The sequence below is a fragment of the Notechis scutatus genome, chromosome 16, assembly GCF_049901735.1.
Source record: "Notechis scutatus isolate UNSWTSFEM ecotype Mainland chromosome 16, rNotScu1.2, whole genome shotgun sequence".
Classification (NCBI taxonomy): domain Eukaryota; kingdom Metazoa; phylum Chordata; class Lepidosauria; order Squamata; family Elapidae; genus Notechis; species Notechis scutatus.
This window is the reverse complement of record NC_142024.1, coordinates 3673713-3697116: the sequence shown is the minus strand read 5'-3', so window position 1 is coordinate 3697116 and position 23404 is coordinate 3673713. Positions and strand designations below refer to the sequence as shown.

The window sequence follows — 23404 nt, the reverse complement described above, 5'->3', positions numbered from 1 at the left end:
CATCTTAAAGTTGCCAAGCTTGAAGAATCACTGCACAATAGCTCCAATAAGCTGTTGGTCAAAGATCCGTATCTCCAAATAGCTAGTTGTTTCCAAATTATGGGATAATGACGCCTTCCCTAGTTATTATGAAGCCAGGGATTATTTCCCATCAGCCACCCCAGAGTGGAACAGTATTACTCCATTTCCTGCAGGCTAGTGGGAACATAAAACAGGCCGAGGCAGACAAAACAGATCAGCCCAGAATTAATTGTGGCTCTCTTCCTCCAGCCAAGATACACAAATCCATCACCCTCCTCTCCCTCCACGCGTGTGCAAGCAAAACCTCCCCGAGATCAGACCCCATTTGGCACATGAGAAAAACGGGGAACTCGATCCTTCCCACCCAGGGTGCCCCCCCCACATTATTTTTGGCAGAAGAAGAAGAAGAGAAAGAAAGAAAGAAAAAATCCAGGGATTGAAACATTCCAAGCTAAGGCAAATATTTAAACTGGATTTCCAGAGCATTGCCCTCATTTTCAGAGAATCTCAACTGTTGTTATTAAAAAGAAAAAGAAAAAAAAAGACAGAATAAAGATTGACTTGCAATATTATGAATAAAGGGAGTCCTCGAATTACAACCTTGCTTTTGGTGACAAATTCAAAGTCACGACGGCACTGAAAAAAAGTGACTTAACGGTCATTTTTCACACAGCTGTTGGAACATCCCCATATAAGACACGTCATGAAAATTGGGACACTGGCTCGTATTTATGACGACAGTCACAGGGTTCCGGGGTCATGTGATTCCCCTTTTATGATCTCCCCAAAAGCCACAGTCGATGGGGAAGCCAGATTCACTTAACGACCGTGTTATTAACTCAAGGACCATAGCGATTCACTTAACAACTGCGACCCAGAAGGTCATAAAACGGGGCAAAACTCACTTTTGACAACCACCTCATTTAGCGACAGAAACTTTGGGTTCAATTGTGGTCGTTTAGTTGCGGACGACAGTACCTGCAGACAGACCGCTTTGTAAATGAACTGCAACACTGATGGGATGAGGTAGCTTTGGCATCTCTTTTTTCAATGGAAGAAAGTGTGTGTGTGTGTGTGTGTGTGTGTGTGTGTGTATGGACACAGATTCATGAAAGTGTCTTTAGAAACACCTTTGACTGACCTTGCAATCAAAAGTAATGGAGAACTTCAACCCTTGACTGCATTTGTATGAAACCCGATTACTGAATTAACCTCAATCAATCAATCAATCATTCGGGAAAGAGCTGGAGGGGACCCTGGAGGTCTTCTAGTCCAACCCCCTGCTCAAGCAGGAGATCCTATACCATTTCAGACAACAGGATGTCCAGTCTTTTTTTTAAAAAAAAAAAAACCTCCAGTGATGAAGCACCCACAACTTCTGGTGGCAAGCAGTTCCACTGGTTAATTGTCATCCCTGTTAGGAAGTTTCTCCTTAATTCCAGGGTGCTTCTATCCTTGGTTAGTTTCCATCCATTCTTTCTTGCCTTGCCTGTTTTTCTGGGCAGGTCCAAACTGAGCTGCAAATTTACCAATAGAATGGAGTGGAGTGGAGTGGAGTGGGCTGGGCTGAATGGAAGAGAAGAGAAGAGAAGAGAATTCTTTATTGGCCAAGTGTGATTGGACACACAAGAAATTTGCCTTGGTGCAAATGCTCTGTGTACATAGGATAGGATAGGATAGGATAGGATAGAATAGGAATAGAATAGAATAGAATAGAATAGAATAGAATAGAAGTAGAACAGAACAGAACAGAATAGAATAGAATTAGAAGAGAAGAGAAGAGAATTCTTTATTGGCCAAGTGTGATTGGACATACAAGGAATTGGTCTCGGTGCAAATGCTCTCAGTGTCCATAAGAGAAAAGAGACATTCATCAAGAGTCAAGAATCATCAGATACAACACTTAATGATAGTCATAGGGTGCAATAAGCAATCAAATCATACCAGGAAACAGTGCATATAAATAGTAAGGATACAAGCCACAAAGTTACAGTCATACAATCATAAGTGGGAGGGGAGGGGTGATAAGGAGTGATGAGAAGAGTCATAGTAACAGTAGTGCAGACTTTGTAAATAGTTGGACAGTGTTGAGGGAATTATTTGTTTAGTAGAGTGATGATGTTGGGGGAAAAACCATCCTTGTGTCCAGTTGTTCTGGTGTGCAGGGCTCTATAGCCTTGTTTTGAGGGTGGGAGTTGAAACAGTTTATGTCCAGGATGTGAGGGGTCTGTAGATATTTTCCCAGCCCTCTTTTTGACTCCTGCAGGACACAGGTCCTCCATGGAAGGCAGGTTGGTAGCAATTGCTATTTTCTGCAGTCCTAATTACTCTCCGGGGTCTGTGTCTGTCCTGTTGGGTTGTAGAACCAAACCAGACAGTTATAGAGGTGCAGGTGACAGACTCCATCATTCCTCTGCAGAACTGGATCAGCAGCTCCAGCCCCATTTGCACCCTAGCCCAAAACACAAACCAGCCAACAAAGATTAATGCTTCCTAACTTCCTCTTTGACTAGATGATCGACCAATCCAACTCAAACTCAAATGGAATGCTGTGTGTGTGTTCCAGGCCCGCCTGCCCTTTGCTTTCTTTCTTTTTAACTGTGGCTTTTTAAGTTTCTAAAATCTTGAGCAGGGAGGAGAGTGTTTGGAACCGAAAGGGCAGGAGGAAAGAACTGTCTCTCTTTTTAAAGATAAAATAAAACCAACTGCCTTGCCAGATGCCCTTCAAATAGCAATGCTTTAAATTCCCATCATAGCCCAGAAAAGGCCGTTGCTAAAATCGCCCTGTGCAGCAACACAACCGAAGCAATTCTTAAAATATTCACCCCCCCAAAAAAAAACCACCCCTTCTCCTGAAACAGGGTAGTTGTTTACACAAAGTCAGCTGCGCTCCGGAAATCTCCTTTCCTTTCCAGAATCCCCCCTTCCCCTTCGTTAAATTATGCCAAGGCCTACGGGGGAAGCCTGCCAAAAAATTTTCGGAGGGGAATGTCACACGGGAGGCAGGAGGTGTGCACTTTTTCCAAGCCAAAAGAAATGGGGGAACTTTGGAGGAGCGAAGGGTCCATTAAGAGTTTCAGCCGCTTTCTTCAAAGAGCATTGAGAAGCGGCAAGGTTGGTTGGGACTGAGGGGTGTCCCGCTTTGCCAACTTTTTAAGACTTTTGGGGACTTCAACTCCCAGAATTCCCCAGGCAGCACGGGGCTTTTTCCACACTTCAAGCGGACGACTAGCTGAGATTCTTCCTAAAACTAGAAAAGAAACTTTCTTTCACACTTGGCCAATAAAGAATTCTATTCTATTCTTTTTTTTTTTTCCCCACTTCTTCTTTTCTCATGGGGGGCTATTTGCAGCTGGCGTTTGCTCCAGCGATGGGGAGTCCTTGCCAGTTCCTTCTGGCTGAGGTGCCCACCCCTCTTTTTATTTTAGCAGGGGGGGGGGCGAGAAGAGGATCCCCGGCCATTGATTTCGACAGCTGCACTTTCGATGCTTTCACGCCAACTTCCTTCTCTCCGGTCCTTGGCAGGAGTTGTGCCCAGCCTCATTCATAAACCGTGCCAGCAGCTGGCATCGGCTCAAAAAACCCAGCCAGGCCGTGGCGGAAGCGCCTTTTAACCCTTCCCAAGCCCAGCGGTTCCCAGCCAGAGAGTTCGCAGGTGTTTCTGATCTTTGGGCAGGGACTAACGCCCGGGCTCACAAATCGCAGGCAAAACACACACACTCTGAAACACACACACACATACACACACTTGGGAGATTGTTCCCCCCGGCTGGACTTCATCAACCGGGCAACAATTGACTTACACATCACTCCATCATCCGGCTCAACAGAGGCAGCTTGGCAAAGGGACAGATCCTCGTCTTCCTTCTCTCTCTCTCTCTCTCTCTCTCTCTCTCTCTCTCTCTTTTTTTTTTTCCCCTCAAGCTTACGGGATCCGAGTGGCTCACTGCTTTCTTTCTCAGGAACACTGGAGGGTTTTCCATCCCACCCCACCCCAAACTTTTGCCAGACAACATTCTGTCTCTTTTCTCCCCAGCCTCTGCTGCAGGAACTGAACTGTCAGTGTTTTTTAACACTCACAGCTGGGTCCTCCCAACAATTCCCCTTTCTGTACAGAAATTTCCTCGCCTGTGGCAACTCGATCCAAGGTTTGCAACTCTCGGTTTCACGCAGCCAGGCCACGGGGACCCTTCCCCAAACCCCGGAACCCTTCCATGGATCGGAACCCTTCCGTGGCATGCCAGAAACTGGGCCGTGCAAAGAAGTAAAGCCCCATCTGTGGGATGCAGGCAGCACCAGAAACTCACTCTCTCTCCCTCCCTCCCTCCCTCCCTCTCTCCTTCTCTTCTCTTCCCTTACTCTGTCCCTCTCTCTCTCCCTCCTCCCTCCTTCTCTTCTCCTTTTCTTCCCTCCCACCCTTTCTGCCTCTCTCTCTCTCTCTCTCTCCTTTCTTTTCCTTCTCCTTCCTCCCTTTCTCCCCTCTCTCCTTCTCCTTTCCTCTCTCTCCCCTTTCTGCCTCTCTCTCCTCTTTCTCTCCTCCTTTCCTTTCCTTCTCCCTCCTCCCTTCCTCTCTCTCTCCTTCTCCTCTCCTTTCCTTCTCCCTCCTCCCTTCTGCCTCTCTCTTTCCTCCTTTCTTTCCTTCCCTCCCTCCTTCTCCCTCTCTCTCCCTTCTCTCCTTTCCTCTCCTCCCTCTCCTCTCTCCCTCTCTCTCTCCTCTCCTTCTCTTTCCTTCTCCCTCCCTCCCTTTCTGCCTCTCTCCCTCTCTCTCTCCTTCTCCTCTCCTTTCCTTCTCCCTCCCTCCCTTTCTGCCTCTCTCTCTCCCTCTTTCTCTCCTCCTCTCCTTTTCTTCTCCCTCCCTTTCTCTCCCTCCCTCCCTCCTCTCTCTCTCTCTCTCTCTCTCTCTCTCTCCAGTCTAAAACCTAGATTATTTGTTCCCATTCCTAACAATGCAACCCAAATGCTAAGTATTAAGGCGGGAGTGGGTGCAGACCCCATGGGGAGGCATGGAACGGGGTCTCTGCAAAGGGGCAGGCTGGCTGGTGGGCATACTTAAAAACCTTAAAAAACGACAGAACTGTTGTGGGAATTCCTGCAAAGGACAACCCCTTCCCCGAAGGCCGTTCTGCCACAACTGGATCCCAGAGAGCGAGAGCTGTTTGGAAAAACAAGGCTGGTTCCCAAGAGGACTGGCAGCCACCAACACCATCATCAACCCCTCCTTCTCCTCCTGACAGATTGGCAGGGAGACCTTCCCCACCTCAACCTCCCCTTTTCCACCTCCTGTAATTTCATCCCTGGGAAATTCAAGGACAGGTCATTGAAAAGAAGAGGAGGGGTGGGATTTCCTTGCTGAGTTGAAGAGAAGGGCAAAGAAAGGCCAGGGGGATGGCCCAGTCTATATGTGGGTCAAGCCACTCAGCCCACACCCCTCCCTCCCTCTCCCTCTCTCCCTCCTTCCCTCTCTCTCTCTCTCCTCCTTTCCTCTCCTTCTCCCTCCCTCCCTTTCTGCCTCTCTCTCTCTCTCTCTCTCTCTCTCTCTCTCTCTCTGTCCCTCCCTCTCTCCCCCTCTCTCTCCTGAAGACAGGTGATGGAACACAAAAACCATCCCTCTTTCTTTGCCCGTGCACATCATTTTGGAGCCATATCTCCCCACCCCTATATTTTTATTTTAAAACTTCTAAGCAAAGGATGGATGGAGGAAGGAAAAAAATCCACCCGCACCCTTGGCCGTTCTCCTTCCCATTCAAAGCTGTCATTATGCCCGTTCTGTGGCTTCAGATACAAAAGACTTGAGGATGGAGGAAAATTTCAAAACCCGCTTTGAGAAGGATCAGACCTTTCAAGCCATGCCAAGCTCAGACCAGGGCTGGAAAAAAATGGGTGTTGGGCCTGAATCGTCAAGGCCAAACAGCAGATTCACCCCCCTGAATCCAACGACGCCTGGCAAAGAGCAAAATGGTGTGTCTGGGCTTTTAACTTGGTTCATAGGAAGGACTCGACCAAAGCTGTTTTCTTCAGTAACTGTGAGGGGGATCTTGGAGTCTTAGTGGACAACCAGCTAAATAGGAGCCAGCCGTGTGCAGCAGCAGCCCAAAAAAGCTAATGCAATCCTAAATTGTATTAACAGAGGGATACAGTCAAGATCAAGGGAAGTACTAATACCACTCTATAAAGCCTGAGTAAGGCCACACCTAGAGTCCTGCATCCAGTTTTGGTCACCACACTATAAAAAGAGGTTGAGACTCTAGAAAGAGTGCAGAGAAGAGCAACCAGGAGGATTAGGGGACTGGAGGCTGAAACATACGATGGACGGTTGCAGGAACTGGGCCTGGCTAGTCTAGGGAAGAGAAGGACCAGGGGAGACAGGAGAGCAGCCTTCCAATATTTGAGGGGCTGCCACAGAGAGGAGGTCAAGCTATTCTCCAAAGCACCCGAAGGCCAGATAAGGAACAATGGATGGAAACTGATTAAGGAAAGATTCAACCTGGAAAAAAGGGGAAACTTTCTGACAGGGAGAACAATCAACCCATGAAACAGAAGTTGCCCTCAGAAGTTGTGGGAGCTTCATCGCTGGAGGCTTTCAAGAAGAGATTGGACTACCATCTGTCAGAAATGGTGTAGGGTCTCCCGCTTGGGCAGGGGGTTGGACTAGATGACCTACAGGGTCCCTTCCAACTCAGATTATCTGTTATCTGCCACCTCATGAGAAGGACTTGCTGGAGAAGAGCCTAACGCTGGGAACGATGGAGGGCAACAGGAGAAGAAGGGGACAGCAGAGAAGAAGGGGGCTGAAGCAGTTGTCGTGAGTTTAAATGGACTCCAGAGGATGGTAGAGGACAGGAAGGCCCGGAGGAACGTTGTCCATGGGGTCAGGATGGGTTGGACACAATTTCGCAACTAACAATGACTATTAACGCAGAAAGAGAAGGAAGGGAAGGAGGGAGGGAGGTGAAAGAATTGCTTGTTCTGTGGACGGATGGACGGTCACATGAGAACCAGAGGGCTGTCAAAGATGTTGTGGAAATGAGGGGTTTCGGGAGATATCTGGAGCAGCCGCTCTCTTTTCCCGCTTTTGAAAATGCCCACTCCTCGTCCTGCGGCCGTCAGAGGGGGCGTCCCGGGAGAGTCGGCAACCGCACAACTTCCCCACCCACCCAACCCGGCCAGATGATCCAATCCCCGGAGCTGATCAGCAGCTCTCTCCTCCACCCCCCCGAAAAAAGGAATTTGTGGCCGGTGGCGGGAAGGGGGACGAAAAGCCAAATACCGTGAAGAAATTTCAAAACCGCGACTGAGCCGTGTGAGTGGCAAGAGAGGAGTGAATGGAGGTGCCTGTGCCAAGGCACCTCAGCCCCCAGGGCTTCTTGGAGGGGCTGTTGCAAACAAGGGGAGCCTTTGAGGACGGTTGTGGTATGTGGAGAAAAACCCGGAGGGGGTCAACACAACAAAGCACAACCCCAAGACTCCCCTCTCCTCACTGGTCGTCCCCCCCGCCCCGGTCCAGTCTTCTTTCTGATAAATGTGCATCCCACTCCAGCATTGTCACTTGTTGCTGGTCCTTTCTGGGATGGCAGCTGAGCAGAACTGAATATTGCAAAGGGGTGTTTTTAACTTCTGGGGATCCCTAGAAGGCCGACAGAGGGCTGTAAAATGCACACACTTATAACACTTTCATTTAGTGACCGTTCAAAGTTAACAACAGCCGTGACAAAAGTGTCATTATCGTTTTCCCCACAACTGATGCAGCACCTCCATGGTTTGACAACTTTTTTGGGTTTTTTGAAATGTTTTTTATTGTTCTTTTTCATCTTTTACACATTTTTAACCTGAACAGTAACAGTACTGTGCCATCATTATTATAAACAAATCTCGTGTAAATATCTACATTTATATACATTTATCTATAATTTTCTTATCTCCGTTATCCTTATTTCTGTTTTCAACCATTTATACCAATTGTCCCAAATTTGGTAATACTTCGACTCTTCTTTATCTTTTAATTTTAACATCAATTTATCCATTTCAGCACAATCTGTAATTTTTTGAATTACTAATTCCTCTGAGGGCGTATTGTTTTGTTTCCAGCATTGTGCGTATACTATTCTTGTTGCTGTCAATATATGTAATATAATATATTTAATCTTTTCCCTGTATTTCCCTTGAATTATTCCCAATAGAAACAACTCCAGTTTAAACTCTATTCGATTTTTCCACCCTTTCTTGTATCCAACTCCATATTTTAGTCCAGCATTTTGGGGGGGCTTCTGGGCATGACCACCACATATGATAGAAGGTACCTTGGTTCTGTTTGCATATCCATCATGTCGGATTCATGTTAGGGTACATTTCAGCCAATCTCCTTGGTGGCAAATACTGACAACTGTTTCGTATTTATGGAAGGGCACGAGAGCCCCTTTCTGCGACCTTCGGACAAGTCCACAGGGAAGCCAGATTCACCTAACGGCCGCGTTCACCAACTTCACCAACTGCAGTGATTCGCTTAACAACGATGGCAACGAGGAAGCTCGTAAAGCGTGTCTCGCTTGGCAACAAGAAACGTGGGGCTGATTCAAGGACCACCCGTACAAACCACCAGCCACTGGGGGCAGCTGTGGTATTCAGCCAGCCTCTCCTTTGCTGGCCAGCCTCTTACAAAAGGCCATTTCATGCACCCTTAGGATATGGCCATGGTGGAGGAGCGAGCCCCCCCGCCGCCACTTCCTGCCGGCCCCAGAGATTCCCAGGGAGAACAAAGCAGGTGTTGTGTCTGCTTTGGCTAGAAATTTCCACGGAAGCCCCCCCCCCCCCAAACACAGGGGCCTGGCTGAGACCTCAGGGACCCACTGTGGACTTGAGGAAGAGCCTTTAGAATCGCTCTCCGGGTGGACAACCTACACCTTTCCAAAGCAAGAGTCAAAGCAAACGGCAACCCCAAAACTTTCGAGAGCTTCCCAACCGGCACCGCCAAAGTCAAACTGTCTGGCAATCCTCTGGTGACTCCTCCGACTCTGAAAATTAAAATTAAGAGCTTGGCCCGAAGAGAGCCACTGCCGGTGAAGGAAAACAGCGCCAGGGGACTAGCAAACAAGTTCAGTTCACACACAACACAATGCCTCTAGATGTGATTGATTGGTCAGCCTCTACTGGGCGAACACAAAACTCCCTTTTTAGGAACCTGTCATCCCTGAATTCATCCGACTGCAAATTATCCCCCTAAAGTAAACCATGTTTCCAAACAAGCCATAGCTTTGAACGCACGAGGCAGTCGATGGAACGCGGTTCAAACACCCCGTGACTAAATAGGTACCCAGTTCACTGCAAACCGTGGTTTATAACCACAGCAATGTATCAGCCCAGCCAGGGTTGATTTAAAAAAAACAAAAAACTATTTTAGAAATCTTTTCACTGTCCTGGAGAGTCGGGCTGGAGCATCCATCTGTCAGAGACGAGTAGTTCTAGGTTAGTTCTAGGAATTAACCCATTTTCTGGATTCACACAATACCTGGAACCTTAGGGTGCCATTGCACAATACCAACACTGACCCAGAGAAAAATTGATAAAGTTCAATACTGAAACAATCCCCTTCCTTCCTTCCTTCCTTCCTTCCTTCCTTCCTTCCTTCCTTCCTTCCTTCCTTCCTTCCTTCCTTCCTTCCTTCCTTCCTTCCTTCCTTCCTTCTCTCCCTCCCCTTCCCTCTTCTCTCCTCTTCTCTTCTTTTTGAGGTTGCATTATAACAATTAAATCAATGTACAAAGTACTGAGAACAGCTCTCTCTTTTCTTCCTTCAAAGTTCCCCAGTTTTGCCTTTTGGTTATCCATTGGCACCAGACCTGCATCCTTTCTTACAGAAAACCTGTGAAGAAGGCACATTATCTCACAGGCCAACACCGCATAAATCTGTTTAGGCTAAGCTAACCGGGTGCTTATTTAACAGCCAAGCAATTGTTTTCATCCCTGGGGCTGCCACCTCTGAATTCAGGCAACCCACCGTAATCCACTTGCTGCTCCTCTTCCTTCCTTTTGTTACTGACTGCTTTTTCTTTGAAGAGAACGGCTTGAAAATGGGATCCAAAGCAGGGGAACAAATGTACACAGACAGACAGACAGCTTTTGTGTTTATTTTCCCAAGAATTAAATCCATCCAATTGGTTTTGACAGAAAGGGCTTAAGTTTTTTGAGCCTGGCTCAATTCCAGAGTGGAGAGCAACTTAAAAAAAAAAAAAAAAGCGATGTAACGCGGACAAAGGCTACGGAAACATTTTCCCCTACAAACGTCTCTCAAATGGAAGTGAAAGTCCCAGTCCTCATGACCCAGAACAAAGACCTGATTGTAGGGAGATGGTAACTTCTGTCCGGCTTTCTGTGGTCTGCATTGAGGCGTTTCTCAACTGGTGCAACTCGGAAACTTCAACTCCCAGAATCCCCCAGCCAGGAATTCGGAGGAGCTTCCGAGGCCCAGCTAAAGAAGCAGGGATTGGCAGCTGAGAATTCACTTGGGCCAATCCACACAGCCTCCCCCCTTCCTCCTAACCTTCAGCCTCCTAACCAGAAGCCCCTCACTCCCTATTTTGCTCAACGGGCAGCCATTTTTGGCTACCCCGGTTGGAAGGGCCATTCGGTGCAGGAGGACTCTGCTGGATTGTCATTATGCTTCTGACAAACACCCAGCCCTGAGGCTGAACATCCACAGAGAAGCCCTGATCAAAGGATGCAAATTCCTTGGGTGTCGAATCACACTTGACCAATAAAAAACATACGTTCGTCATATAATTTTAGTCTCCAGTGCCCTCATCATCCTGGTTGCTCTTCTCTGCACTTTTTCAAGAGTCTCATAAAACGCTGGGTGTCTTTTTAAAAAGGTAATGGATTTCAGGACCGGCCCACCACGAAGCGAGCGGTGGGGTTGGTATGACGGGGATGGCGAGGGACACACCCACCTCCTCCCGCTTTTCCCTAAAGTCGATCTGAGCGGCATCCCCAATCACAGGTGACACTGAGTCAGCCCAGCCGCTCCGTGGCAGCTGACGTCAGGGGCCCGTGACGCCTGCACCAGGCGTGCCGATTGGGTGAGTGCACCCAGCAGAACCAAAGGGGGGAAAATGCACTCCAAAACAGGTCTTTCCAGGTAATTAGGTTTGTTTTCCTGAAATTAGACTTGCCTCTACAAGGTCCACGTTGCACCAACCAGGAAGAGAACCTGGGTAGGATCAACACAGATTTAAGCCAATTCTTTTCTCCTTCTTTCTTTCTTTCTTTCTTTCTTTCTTTCTTTCTTTCTTTCTTTCTTTCTTTCTTTCTTTCTTTCTTTCTTTCTTCTTTCCTTTCTTTCCTTTCTTTCTTTTCTTTCTTAACAGACCAACCCCACAAATGTTACTTCCCATGCCTTGTGTATTCCCAGTCCTTATAGGAGTTGGGCCTCCTTCCCTCTGCTAACCAAATCCCCCCTTGTTGTTCCCATTTTAATACACATTTTGAAAACCGATTTACAACAGAAAGAGGATTAGGAGAGAGAAATGAGACCTGGATGCTGCAGGGAAGTCCTGAATTGCAAATAGGCCATTATAGGACTTTGATTTGTTTATCTTCAGATTGACCCACCTGCTGGATATTTTACAGAGCTGGGCCTTTCACAAATCTCAGCCGGTGTTGAAGGAAGGGAGGGAGGGAGGGAGGGAGGGAGGGAGGGAGGGGAGGGAGGGAAGGAAGGAAGGAAGGAAGGAAGGAAGGAAGGAAGGAAGGAAGGAAGGAAGGAAGGAAGAAAGAAAGAAAGAAAGAAAGAAAGAAGAAAGAAAGAAAGAAAGAAAGAAAGAAAGAAAGAAAGAAAGAAAGAAAGAAAGAAAGAAAGAAAGAAAGAAAGAAAGAAAGAAAGAAAATGGAGATAAGGAAGGTCATGGAAGAGGAAGGAAGGAAGGAAGGAAGGAAGGAAGGAAGGAAGGAAGGAAGGAAGGAAGGAAGGAAGGAAGGAAGGAAGGAAGGAAAGAAAGAAAGAAAATGGAGATAAGGAAGGTCATGGAAGAGGAAGGAAGGAAGGAAGGAAGGAAGGAAGGAAGGAAGGAAGGAAGGAAGGAAGGAAGGAAGGAAGGAAAAATGGAGAGAAGGAAGGTCATGGAAGAGGAAGGAAGGAAGGAAGGAAGGAAGGAAGGAAGGAAGGAAGGAAGGAAAAATGGAGAGAAGGAAGAGGGAGGGAGGGAGAAAGGAAGGGAGATACCCCTCCAAACCTCTGATTTTCTGCAGCAAGCAAACCATCCCAAAAGCAAACCATGTGATTTCTGAGCTCAAATCAGTTCGTTGGCATCAGGTCTGCAAATCAATTTCCAACCCATTGAAAAGATCAGAGGAAATAAGGGGCAGATTCCAAAGCGAGGAACCTGGTGAAGGAGGGGCAGCTTTCTGCCAAAACTGCAGAACCAAAGGAGAGAACAAGAAAGGGTCCAAACCATTTCCGACTCTACCAAAGAGTTAAATTAAAAGCCCCCCCCCCAAAAAGCTCATTTTCCTTCAAAGCTATGCTTTAGGAAGCGAAGGGTAAATCAGGCACCCAGAACAGTTAAAGAAAAACGTTGATTTTTGTCTAATTTAAAAAAAACATTATTCATTCTAAACATTTTCATTTGGGCTTCGGTTCAGCCCATTTTGGGGAGGACCAAAAAAAACAAAACACACACACACACACACAAAGCCCTGCAAATAAATTTCCAAATAAAATTCAACCATTGCAGGGAGGGCTTTTTCCCAAGCACCAGATCTGCCCAAAGAAGTGCAAATGATATGCAGAGAAACCAGAAACAGAGAATGGAACATTGGAAAGGCTGTTTTTTTTAAATTCAAAAAGGAGGCTGGGTATTTTATAAGCTTCTGGCAGTTTCACCCTCCACGGATGCTTCCACAGCGTCTCGACTCCAAAACCTTTTCTCAGACACCCGGCATCCAGAAAGCAAATCATTACAGGTAGTCCTCGAGTTACGACAGTTCATTTAGTGGCCGTTCACAGTTACCCACGGCACTGGAAAAAGTAAGACCATTTTTCACACTTCTGTCCATTGCAACAGCTCCATGGTCCCCTGGCCAGAATTCAGAAGCTCGGCAACCGACTCATATTTATGACAGTTGCAGAGTCCCCGGGGTTACGTCATCCCCTTTGGTTGACCTTCTGACAAGGTTGACAAGGAAGCCAGATTCACTTAACGAACTTACAAACTGCAGTGATTCACTTAACAAATGTGGCAAGGAAGGTTGTAAAATGGGACAAAATTAACTTTATATGCGTCCCTCGCTTAAGCAACAGGTATTTTCCGGCTCAACTCTGGTCATAAGTCAAGGACTTGCTATATTACATTAACTTCTACTTTAAAATGGATACACTCCCTTCCCAGGCCATGTTTCCATAAGGAAAACAGCCGATTTCCAAGTTTGCAAAGCTTTTCACACACACAGTACATTTAAATCAACTTTCCAACAGGCCAAATGATCCATAAACTGCAAAAAAAAAAAAACCACTATCCCTTGGACAACTGACAAGCTCGGCAAGAAGAAATGAGGCCATCACACACACACACACACACACACACACACACACACACACTTATTCATTCTATTGAAATTTATCATCGGTGCATTAAGGCTAGGAAAAAGCAGAGCATCATTAAAACATGTTTTCTTTCAGTATTCCGTTTACTCCCCCAGGTTTTTTTTTAAAAGAACAACCACAGGCATTCCACATTTTTTAAAAAGAAAAAAAGAAATAACTATTCAGTCTTCCATCATTGGAAAAAGTTTAAGGAACAATAATTTAACAACCCAATTTTGCCCTGATCTGATCCAAAAACCTGAAATCCAGTGTTGAAAGATCCACAGATCTTGAACCAAGCCAACTGATTTCCATTCTGAATTTGTCTTGGGACCATGCAGGCAACCCTTAACATTAATAAATATGAAGTCCCCCTTTGGGCCAAGTTTAATTCTTGGGTGGCTTTATGGACGCCCGTCCCTCACATTTCTCTCGACGATGTTGTGTTAAGCCATTTCCTGCCTGCCTTTTCCTAGCATGTCTTCTCAACTTCCTGGCCAATCTGTCTGCCCCGAGCTTTCCTGTTGATCTCCCACCCAATTTCCAAGCAGACCCTTCTAAACCCTGCCATGCCTTTTGAACTCAAGAGATGACTGCGGACAGCTCAGCACAAACAGGTAGCTGCCACCGCACACACCAGGGAGTCTGGGATTTTCACATCCCACAAAGATGGCTGCCCCCCCCCACAAGCGGATGCGTTAAACAAACACACCCCAAAGCCTCATAAGCTCCGCCTCCGAGTCCCACCACAAAGAGTCACGGCCACAGGGGGGGTGGGGAGGCTATCTGATCGGTGAGGTCACCCATCTGGCCCAAGGCCAAGGATGCATTTCCAGCCCCATCCACCACCCACCTCCTCCCTCCTCTGTGTAACAGAACTGAAACACAACCACGGATCTGGCAGGTTAGGTTGTCGAAGGTCACAAAGAGAAGGGGGGGAAGGTCAAAACTCAGCCCCAAATCCCTCCCCCCACCCCATTTCACACCACCCTTGTGTGTAGATCTCGCTTCCAAATTTCAAATGCATGCAAAAAGCAACATGATGCAAGGACATCTTTCCAAATGCTCTCTTATTTTTTTTAATTTTTTTACATCTCTTATTTTACGTACCCCCATGACAACCCCGATTTGCCCTCGCAAAGAGCCTTTTTTGCTTGGCCCCTCATGGCAAGCCACACAGCCAAGGTAGCAATGTGCAAAGGTCAAGGTAAGAACAGCATCTCTGGTTTCTGAGTAGGTCAGCTGCCAAACAACAACAAAAAAACCAACAACAGCCAGAACACTTCCTTTCCCAAGGAGAGAGAAGGCGGGGGGTGCTTAAAGCAAGATCCAAAAGGTTTAGCAAATCAACTCCCCAGCCTGGCTCACTCTGACTAGCCGAGGGAGGATCCCCCCGCCCCTCCGAAAGCTCCAGATTTCATCAGGGCCAACAGCGTCTCTTAACTTACATCCAGAGCGCCTCGGTAATCCCGACGGAATGCGGTTTTCCCAATCCAGGCCTATATTTTGTTTGTTGTTGTTGGATGTTTGCAAAGGACACTTCCCAAACCAATATTCAAAGAACTGAACATCAAGGGGAAAAGAACAAGTAACAATGCACAGCTATGTCTAGTGACCAGAAAGGAAAACCAAACTGCACTCAAGCAAGTTGTGTCAAGTTAGTTTCAGTGCAATCTTCTAGCGGATACGTTGCCTTCTGTCCAATTCTTGGTTCCTTTTCAGAAATTCCCCGATCCCTCAAAAAGTATAACGCAGTTTTTTCTAGGCAAGCCCTGCCATCCTTTTGGCTTGCTGTTCCAAACCAACAGAGCAAAACGGAGGCTCCAAGCCACTCAAATAGACCTCTTGTTTCAGAGACACCCAAGAGCTGACGAACCACAATTGTCTTGTGGAAGAAATGCATATTTGCACACCCGCAAGAAGTCAAGTCATATACCGCAAATGTGAGATTCAACAATTTCGTTTTGCGATAGGCCTCCAGGTGAGGCTAGGAAAGAATTGTGCCTGCATCCAAGCTCATGGATGGATCAGGATATGTGGAAGCATGCAAATTCAATTCGTCCTGGCCTTATTGAAAAAATGGGATTGGAACACATCAATAAACCCCACACAAGACTCAAACCATCCTCTGCGAACTCACCTGGTAAGATATGGCTGGGAAAGCTGGCCACACCTGAAGAGAAAGAAGGGGGACACCTCCAAATTCTGGGGATCCAAAGGAGATTACCCCAAGTACCATGGACAGCGACAGTCAGTGACAAGTTGTCCTTAAATAATGATCCAGGACAGGGGTGGGCAACGATGGCCTCTTTGTGATTTGTGGACTTCAACTTCCAGAATTCCTGAGTGGCTCATCAGGAATGGCTGGCTCAGGATTCTGGGAGTTGAAGTCCACTGGTGGTAACGGGGCCATAACTGCCCAGCCCTGTTCTAGAAATTCTCATCCGGGGGAGATGAGTCTGCCTACCGAGATGAGGTGGACCGGTTGCTTTCGTGGTGTGGAGACAACAACTTGGTCCTCAACACCAATAAGACCAAGGAGCTTATGGTAGACTATAGAAGGAACAGATCAGACATCCAGCCCTTGCTGTTGCATGGAGACCGAGTGGAGCAAGTGGACAGATTTAAGTTTCTGGGTGTTACCCAAAAAGAGGACCTGACCTGGGGTGCCCACATTGCAGCCCTGGTCAAAAGGGCCCAGCAGAGATTATACTACTTGAGACTTCTCAGAAAACAACAACTGAATGAAAAACTGCTGGTGACCTTCTACCGCTGCACCAGAGAGAGTATCTTAACTTACTGCACCTCTGTATGGTTTGCCAATTGCACAGTGGCAGATAGGAAAGCACTCCAGAGGGTGAACGTCATTGCCCAGAGGATCATTGGTTGCCCTCTCCACACTTTGGAAGAGCTTTATAGCTCTCACTGCCTTAAGAAAGGTCAAAACATCCTTAAAGGTCCATCTCATCCTGGGAACCCTTTGTTTGAACTATTACCATCTGGCAGACGGTACAGGATAATAAAAACGAGGATAAATAGGCTGAAAAACAGCTTCTCTCCCAGGGCAGGAGCTCTGTTGAATTCTGCCGTATAGTACAGTGTCGGTGTGGTGTCGGGGTTTTTCGGTTCAATGTGTGGAGTGTGAAGGATGTGTGTTTGTGTTTATTTTCATGGTCATGATGTGCACTGAAAATGGTGCTTGATTTTGTTGTACGAGGGGCAAGGGCAATAAAGTAAACGAAACTAGAACTCTTATAGTTTGGGCTCGTGATGCAAGCAGAGGATGGACGAGAGAGAGGAAAGAAATATCTTGTTTCCCAACTGCTGAAGGAACCGAGGCAATGGAGAGACTCAAGGAATTAAGAGCGTTCAAATCTTACCTAATCCGGTACCTTTCCAAGGTACTAAAGAGAAGCGCCTAAACCCTGAAATAAGCAAATGTCAGCTTCCAGTGCTTAATATTTAATCTTAATCCCGGAGGACCGCAGGGGAAGCCACCGCCGAGAGAAAATAAAATTTGATCCAGATGGCAGGGCCCGAAGCAAAAAACAAAACCCAAAAACCCACCTCTTTTTATCACCTTGCACCTTGCAACAGGGAGGCCAAAAAAAAAAGCTAGCAAGAGAAAAAGAGGAAACTAGCCATCTGGACAGCGGCAGCCCAGTTCTGGTAGCCTTCAGCGCATCATGCTCAGAGGCTACATACCACTTGTTTCTCTGCTTTTCTCCTTTTCGGAGGAAACTAACAGGTGTGCTTGTGTGTGTGTGTGTGTGTGGGAGGAACAGCAAATTACAGCTCTCAGGCGACCCAGTGGCCTTCCCTTCCCTTCTCAAGAAGGGTGGCTCAGGGACTTCCTCTTCCCTCTCCTCCTCCTTTGATCCTCCTACTACTCTGCTGCTGCTGCTGCTGTGTCTTTCCCCAGTGTCATCCCAAGGCCTCTTCCTTCCTTTCTGGGGACGTTTCAGGCTGAAAAGCGGAGCAGACGTCATGCTTCAATCAATGCCTAATAAATAATAGATACTGGGTCCTCACACACACACACACACAGACATACATTAGCAGCACACTTCCATGTCCGCCAGCAAGCGTTTCACACACACGCGCACACACACACACTCAATCGCTCCCCTTCCAGCTTCCCCTTCCCTGCGCCACCCTGCCTGCCCTTCAAGCGTATTTTTAGCCAGCGTACGCACCCCGGCCTGTCCATGTAGCAGCCCATGTGCATCACAATGGCAGGCAACCCCTCTCTGTATCGCCCTCCCAGCCTCCACCCTTCTAGCACACACACATGCATGCACGAGTGGCCATGGACGACCTTGATGTGACCAAGGGAGGGGAGGGGGAGATTGCAGCAGTCCCTTCCTTCTTTCCTTCCTTCCTTCCTCCCTCCCTCCCTTCCCTTCCCTTCCCTTCCCTTCCCTTCCTTTCCTTCCTTCCTTCCTTCCTTCCTTCCTTCCTTCCTTCCCGACTGCTAAGTCACCACCACAGGTCTCGGAGCAGAGGGTCAAAACCCACCTGCAGCTAGTGGTGTGTGTGTCAATACCCAAGCTGCTCCCCCTATTCTCTCTCTCTCTCACACACACACACTGGACAGGGTCCAACTTGGCTTTCGAGGGATGCTTCTGCACCATCCATCTTCCCTCCCCGCTCCTTTTTTATTTGTTCTCACACGGCCAGACAGACAAGAGAGCTGCAGAGACACACGGAGGGTCCCTGGTCCTCCACCACGACACTCCTCACCCCACCCCGTCCATCTGGCTTGGGGGCTCCTGCAATGCCATGCCATGCCACTCTCCCTTTCTGCCCCCCTCCAGCAAAGCCAATGTAACCAAGGTCCATCAAGCCAGCAGAGCCCCCCTCTGCAAAAAAAAAAAAAAAAAAAGAGAGAGAGAGAGATAGAGACGCCAGCCAGGTGACTAGATCTCATGGGGCCTCCAGGACTCTCCCCAGGATTGGACTAGAAGACCTCCAAGGGCCCTTCTGATTGATGGATGGATTGAAACCGACCTATTAGAAGGCTTCGGCTGTTGCAAGACAACGGGGCCCCCTCCCGCCTCTCTTCCTTTCCTCTCCCCCCCAGGGAGCAATGGGGGAGGGAAGCAGCCCTAAAGGACCCCTTCTCCCCCCCCCTCCACCCCCCCACCTTTAGGGGCAGCCCAACGGGGAGAGTCTCTTCTTTAACCGGCCCCCGTTCCGCCTCCTCCTGGCGCGGCTGCTAACCCGGCGGCTGCAGAGGCGGCCAGGTCGTCCCGAAGCCGGCGGAGGCTGGAGCTTAACAATGGGCGAGCGCGCGGCGGGGGCGCGCGTGGGGGGGGTTGCGTTGCGCGTGGAACCCGCAGCCCTTCCCACCCTCCGTGTCTCTCCCCCCACCCCCCCCAAAAAAACCCCAAACCTCAAACGATGCAGGCGAGGCAAAACGCCTTTCTCTCCCTCCCCGGGCGCCCACTCCGCTTTGCAAAAGGCGGGGACGGGGCGAAGGGCGCCTTACCGGAATCGGGGCGAATCCTTAATGCACTCCTCGAATTCCACCGTCATCTTGGCCGTCGGGGAAGGGAGCGAGAGGGGACGGGGGAAGGGAGGGTTAAGGGTGGGGGGCGGGGGGGGCGGGGGGAAGAGACCGGGGCGAGAGGCCGCTCACAAGCCGGGGAGGCGCAGCATCTCCAACCGCGCGCGCCCAAGGAGCTGCAGCGAAGCCAGCGGTGAAGCCAGCCGGGTCCCGGGGACGCCCTGCGCAACGCGCACGCTCTCGCCTTGGCGCACGGCTGGCCGCCTGGAAGAAAGGCGGGGAAGGTTGGGTTTGGGGTGTGGGGAAGGGTGGAGGTGGGCAGGAGAAGAGCTGCGGAGCCGAGCTGTCAGCAGCCCCAGGGAGCGTCGGCCAACTCCGGCTACCAGCGACGCCCAGCCCTCCTCCGCCTTTGCGCAGATCATCCCGGGGCCGCCCAGCTCTCCCCCTCCCCCGAAGGGCGGCCAGGGCTGGGGAGGGGAGGGAGACGCCTTATTATCCAAGCCCCCCCCCGGCCCCGCTTCTTCCCCGGGAGCCTCTCGCGCCGATCCGGGTTGCAAAGATCCCCACCTCCCCTAGATGGCAGCCAGGAGGTGGCCAGCCCTATCCTTCCAAGCTCCAAGGGGGGCCGGGGAGGAAGTAAAATCGGTCCAAAGGACCCCAAAAATAAAGAGGTTGAGGAGCTTCGGAAAGGAAAGCGCAGAGAAGAGCAACTTTAAGAGGATTAAAGGCCTTGGAGGCTAAAGCAGGCGAAGAAGAACGGTTGGAGGATTTGGGTAGAAGGGGGACGTGATATCGGTATTCCAGTATTTGAGGGGCTGCCACAGAGAAGAGCCGGTCCATTTATTTTCCAAAGCATCAGAGAGGAGAATAAGAAGCAATGCATAGAAACTAACCAAAGAGAGAAGCAACCTAGAATTAAGGAGAAATTTCCTATCGGTGAGGACAATTAACCAGTGGAACAGCTTGCCACCAGAAATCATGGACTACGCTCCATCACTGGAGGTTTTTAAGAAGAGACTGGACAGTCACCTGTCTGAAATGGTACAGGCTCCCCTGCTCGAGCAGCAGGCTGGACTAGAAGACCTCCAAGGTCCCTTCCAGCTCTATTCTGATTCTGAAATGGGGAACAAACTGGGATTCTGCCCCTCCACCCACACCCCTTTTGCCTATAAGCCACTCTGGGTAAGCTAGTATCTTTGCTGACATGCAGGTTTAGAGGTCAGCTTTCCAATCGGCCACAAGTACGCAAGCCACAGCTTAGCACAACAGGTGAAACTGGCTAACATTCATGGTTGGGTGAGGTTTTAGACTCCCATTTGAGTCCGGGTAGTTCTCGACTTGCTAGCGTTCAAAGTTACAACGGCACTGGAAAAAAAAGTGACTTACAGACGTTTTGCACACACTTACGAGCATTGCAAGCATCCCCCTGGTCAAAATTGCTTGATGCTTGGCCACTGACTCATATTTCTGACGGCTGCAGTGATCCCCTTTTGCGACCTTCTGACCAGTCAGCGGAAAAGCCAGATTTGCTTAATAATTGTGTCTACTAACATCACAACCTGCAGTGATTCATTCTGCAACTATGGCAAGAACGGTCGTAAAAATGGGGCAAAGCTCATGTGATGACCTGGGGCATGACACAAAAATAACAAAGTCACAAAAGTAGAATATATTCCCTTTAATGCCTCCAACTTGGCCCCCAATGTCCCATTATCATCGGCTGGAGATCAAACTCTTCCACAAACAGTCTACGAAGGAAAGAAATGCAGTCCGAACCCAAAGTAAAGATAATTAGAAATTTTAAAAAAACCAGCACAAACCACACTGAAGTATTTAACACGGCGGGCCAGGATGATAAATTACAGACTTCCAAAGAATAACGCACCACCCATGGTTGGGACTCGACAAAAAAATAATGCACGCTTTGCTTCCAGCAAGGAGCTCTGTGCAAACGCCCCACTTATATCCTGTTGTCCCAGCTGCAACTAATGAAAGGGATCAGGGCCTTCTTCTCTCCCATAAGCCATGTTGGTCCCTTCTCCGTTCTTCCCTGCCTGCCCTAGGATGAAGAAAGGATGGCCCTGGGTCTTCTTCTGAATGCCCAGCCGGACTGTGCCCTTCTCCCAGAGCCACACTCCCACTCCCTGTCAGCTGCTCCATCTCCCCCTCAGAATCAGACTCCAACAAGGGCATGACAGCTCACTTAACGAAAGTCTCACTCAGCAACAGAAATGTTGGGCTCCGTTGTGGTCGTACTTTGAAGACTACCTGTGTAGGTGAACCCCAGAGCAATTGCTATTTTACCTCTCAGGATCCTTGTGTGACCAACTGTCCAGAAGGGAACTTCTTCCCTGGATTAATCCCGGAAATAAATCAAAGACAGTGGACTTCAGAGGCCCCAACCGCCAAAATTAATTGGCTCTCTCCTCCCCAGAGCTCATCCAAGGAGCTAAAGAACATTAAAGGAGGATTGTTAGTTTGACGTTTATATGGGCTTTGCAAATTCAGAAAGTTTCCCATGGATTATTTTGGCCCAACCCCAGCAAAGGCCCCCAGATCCAGCCCAGACAAAGCATCTGGGGGCAAGATATTGAGCCCCACTCCAGCCAGTTCTCCAAATTCCTCTTCAATGGTTCGAGGACCGCTCTTTTTAAAAAAACAAAGGCGTTTCCCATACAGATGGCGGCTCTTTCCAACGTCTTCCCGATTTGTAAATTGCAGCTGGAAAACAGCCTTGGAATGGACAAGCTGCTGATTTTATTATGTGCTTTTTTGGCAGGAACCTGCTCACAAAAAAAAAAAAAAAAACCTCCCAAAAAATAAAGAATAAAGAATGGACACCGCCTTTAAATATTAGGCAGTCTGTCTCATCTGTCCGCTGTTGAATAGAAACGCGCCATCACTTGAGACCTTCAAGAAGAGACTGGACTCCTATCTGTCAGAAATGGTGTAGGGTCTCCTGCTTGGGCAGGGGGTTGGGCTAGATGACCTACATGGTCCCTCCCAACTCTGTTAATCTGTTATCCTTCAAATTTGTCCTTTCCTTCATCAATCCAGGGTGGGTGGGTGGGGAATAACAGGACAGTGCCTCATGCTGGAACAATCAAAGGACTCCCTCCGGGCATTTATAAACAAGCCAAGTTTCTAGCCCTCATGATTGCAAGGAGGTTTGGAAAACATACTGGGAATTTGCCTTGTGTAAATTCTTCCAAAATTTACTTGGATATGACCCACCATCACGGTCTTCTTCCCAAGCTTCTACGTAGGGACTCTTTTTACAGACGGTGATTTTATGAGCCTTTCATGCCTTTGAACAAAGAACAAATGTTTCACACACACACCCTCCCTCCTTGGAGGCCTCCAGATTTGTGAGGGGCAGTGTGGGGTACATTTAGAACGAGACCCTGAGGCCACACCATCTTTCATTCCAAGTGTTTGCAACGGGTGTTTGGGCCCAGATCAGACAACTCTAGCACAGGGGAGGCTTCAAACAGCTACAGGCAGCAGAGGGCGTGCTGTTTAATCCTCACCCTTCATCCTTGGGAACCCTTTTCTCTGAACCCCGAGTGACACACAAACTTGTTAACACGGGGTAATCTTTTTGTCACCATAGCCCAGCATTTGAGGGGTCAGTCATAGTAAATATAAATTATTGATGGCTTTATAAAAATCAGGCTTACATGTGCCAAGAATGAATGTGTGTATGTATGCATGTGTGTGTGTATATATATATATTATATATATATATAAGAATCTATATATATCTATATATATCTATATATATATATATATTGATATATAAAATCAGGCTTACATGTGCCAAGAATGAATGTGTGTATGTATGCATGTGTGTGTGTATATATATATATTATATATATATATAAGAATCTTACACGGGAAAAGACCCGAACACACCAATACCTCCCTGCTACTTCTATTACGGGTCTTAAATTGAACTTTTCTCTGACTTTTCTTCCAGATGCTGGCCAGCTGGACTCTCCATCTTGATCCTCGTCTAGAACAGGGGTCTCCAAACTTGACAGCTTTAAGACTTGTGGACTTCAACTCCCAGAATTCCTCTTCCAGTTATGTTAAGCTCAGGGATTCTGGGAGTTGAAGTCCTCAAGTCTTAAACTTGCCAAGTTTGAAGAGCCTTGCTCTAGAAGAGCCGAAATCAGTCGCATCAAGCCCAGAGAATGGAACAAAGCATCCTTGCCTGCACAGGAGAAGGTATCTTTGCAATCAAAAGGGATGGAAATGTGTTTATTTTTTTTAAGCCAAAGCTCGAAATTTTCACAGAGGCAGAC

At 48.1% G+C, this 23404-nt stretch overlaps 1 protein-coding gene across 5 annotated transcripts in view; it reads right to left on the bottom strand.

Annotated features, from left to right (window-relative positions):
• Positions 1-19471, bottom strand: part of ACAP3 (ArfGAP with coiled-coil, ankyrin repeat and PH domains 3) — a 97597-nt gene extending 78126 nt beyond the window's left edge. For 3 of the 5 annotated variants that reach the window (XM_087944611.1, XM_087944612.1, XM_087944613.1), the window contains exon 1: positions 19080-19470. In XM_087944611.1, the coding sequence (XP_087800737.1) occupies positions 19080-19126 (47 nt within the window). In that variant the 5' untranslated portion in view covers positions 19127-19470. Of the gene's footprint in view, positions 1-19079 lie in introns of all 5 variants that reach the window. The other 2 variants (XM_087944609.1, XM_087944610.1) reach the window with 2 other exon arrangements.
• Between the last annotated feature and the right edge of the window lie 3933 nt (positions 19472-23404).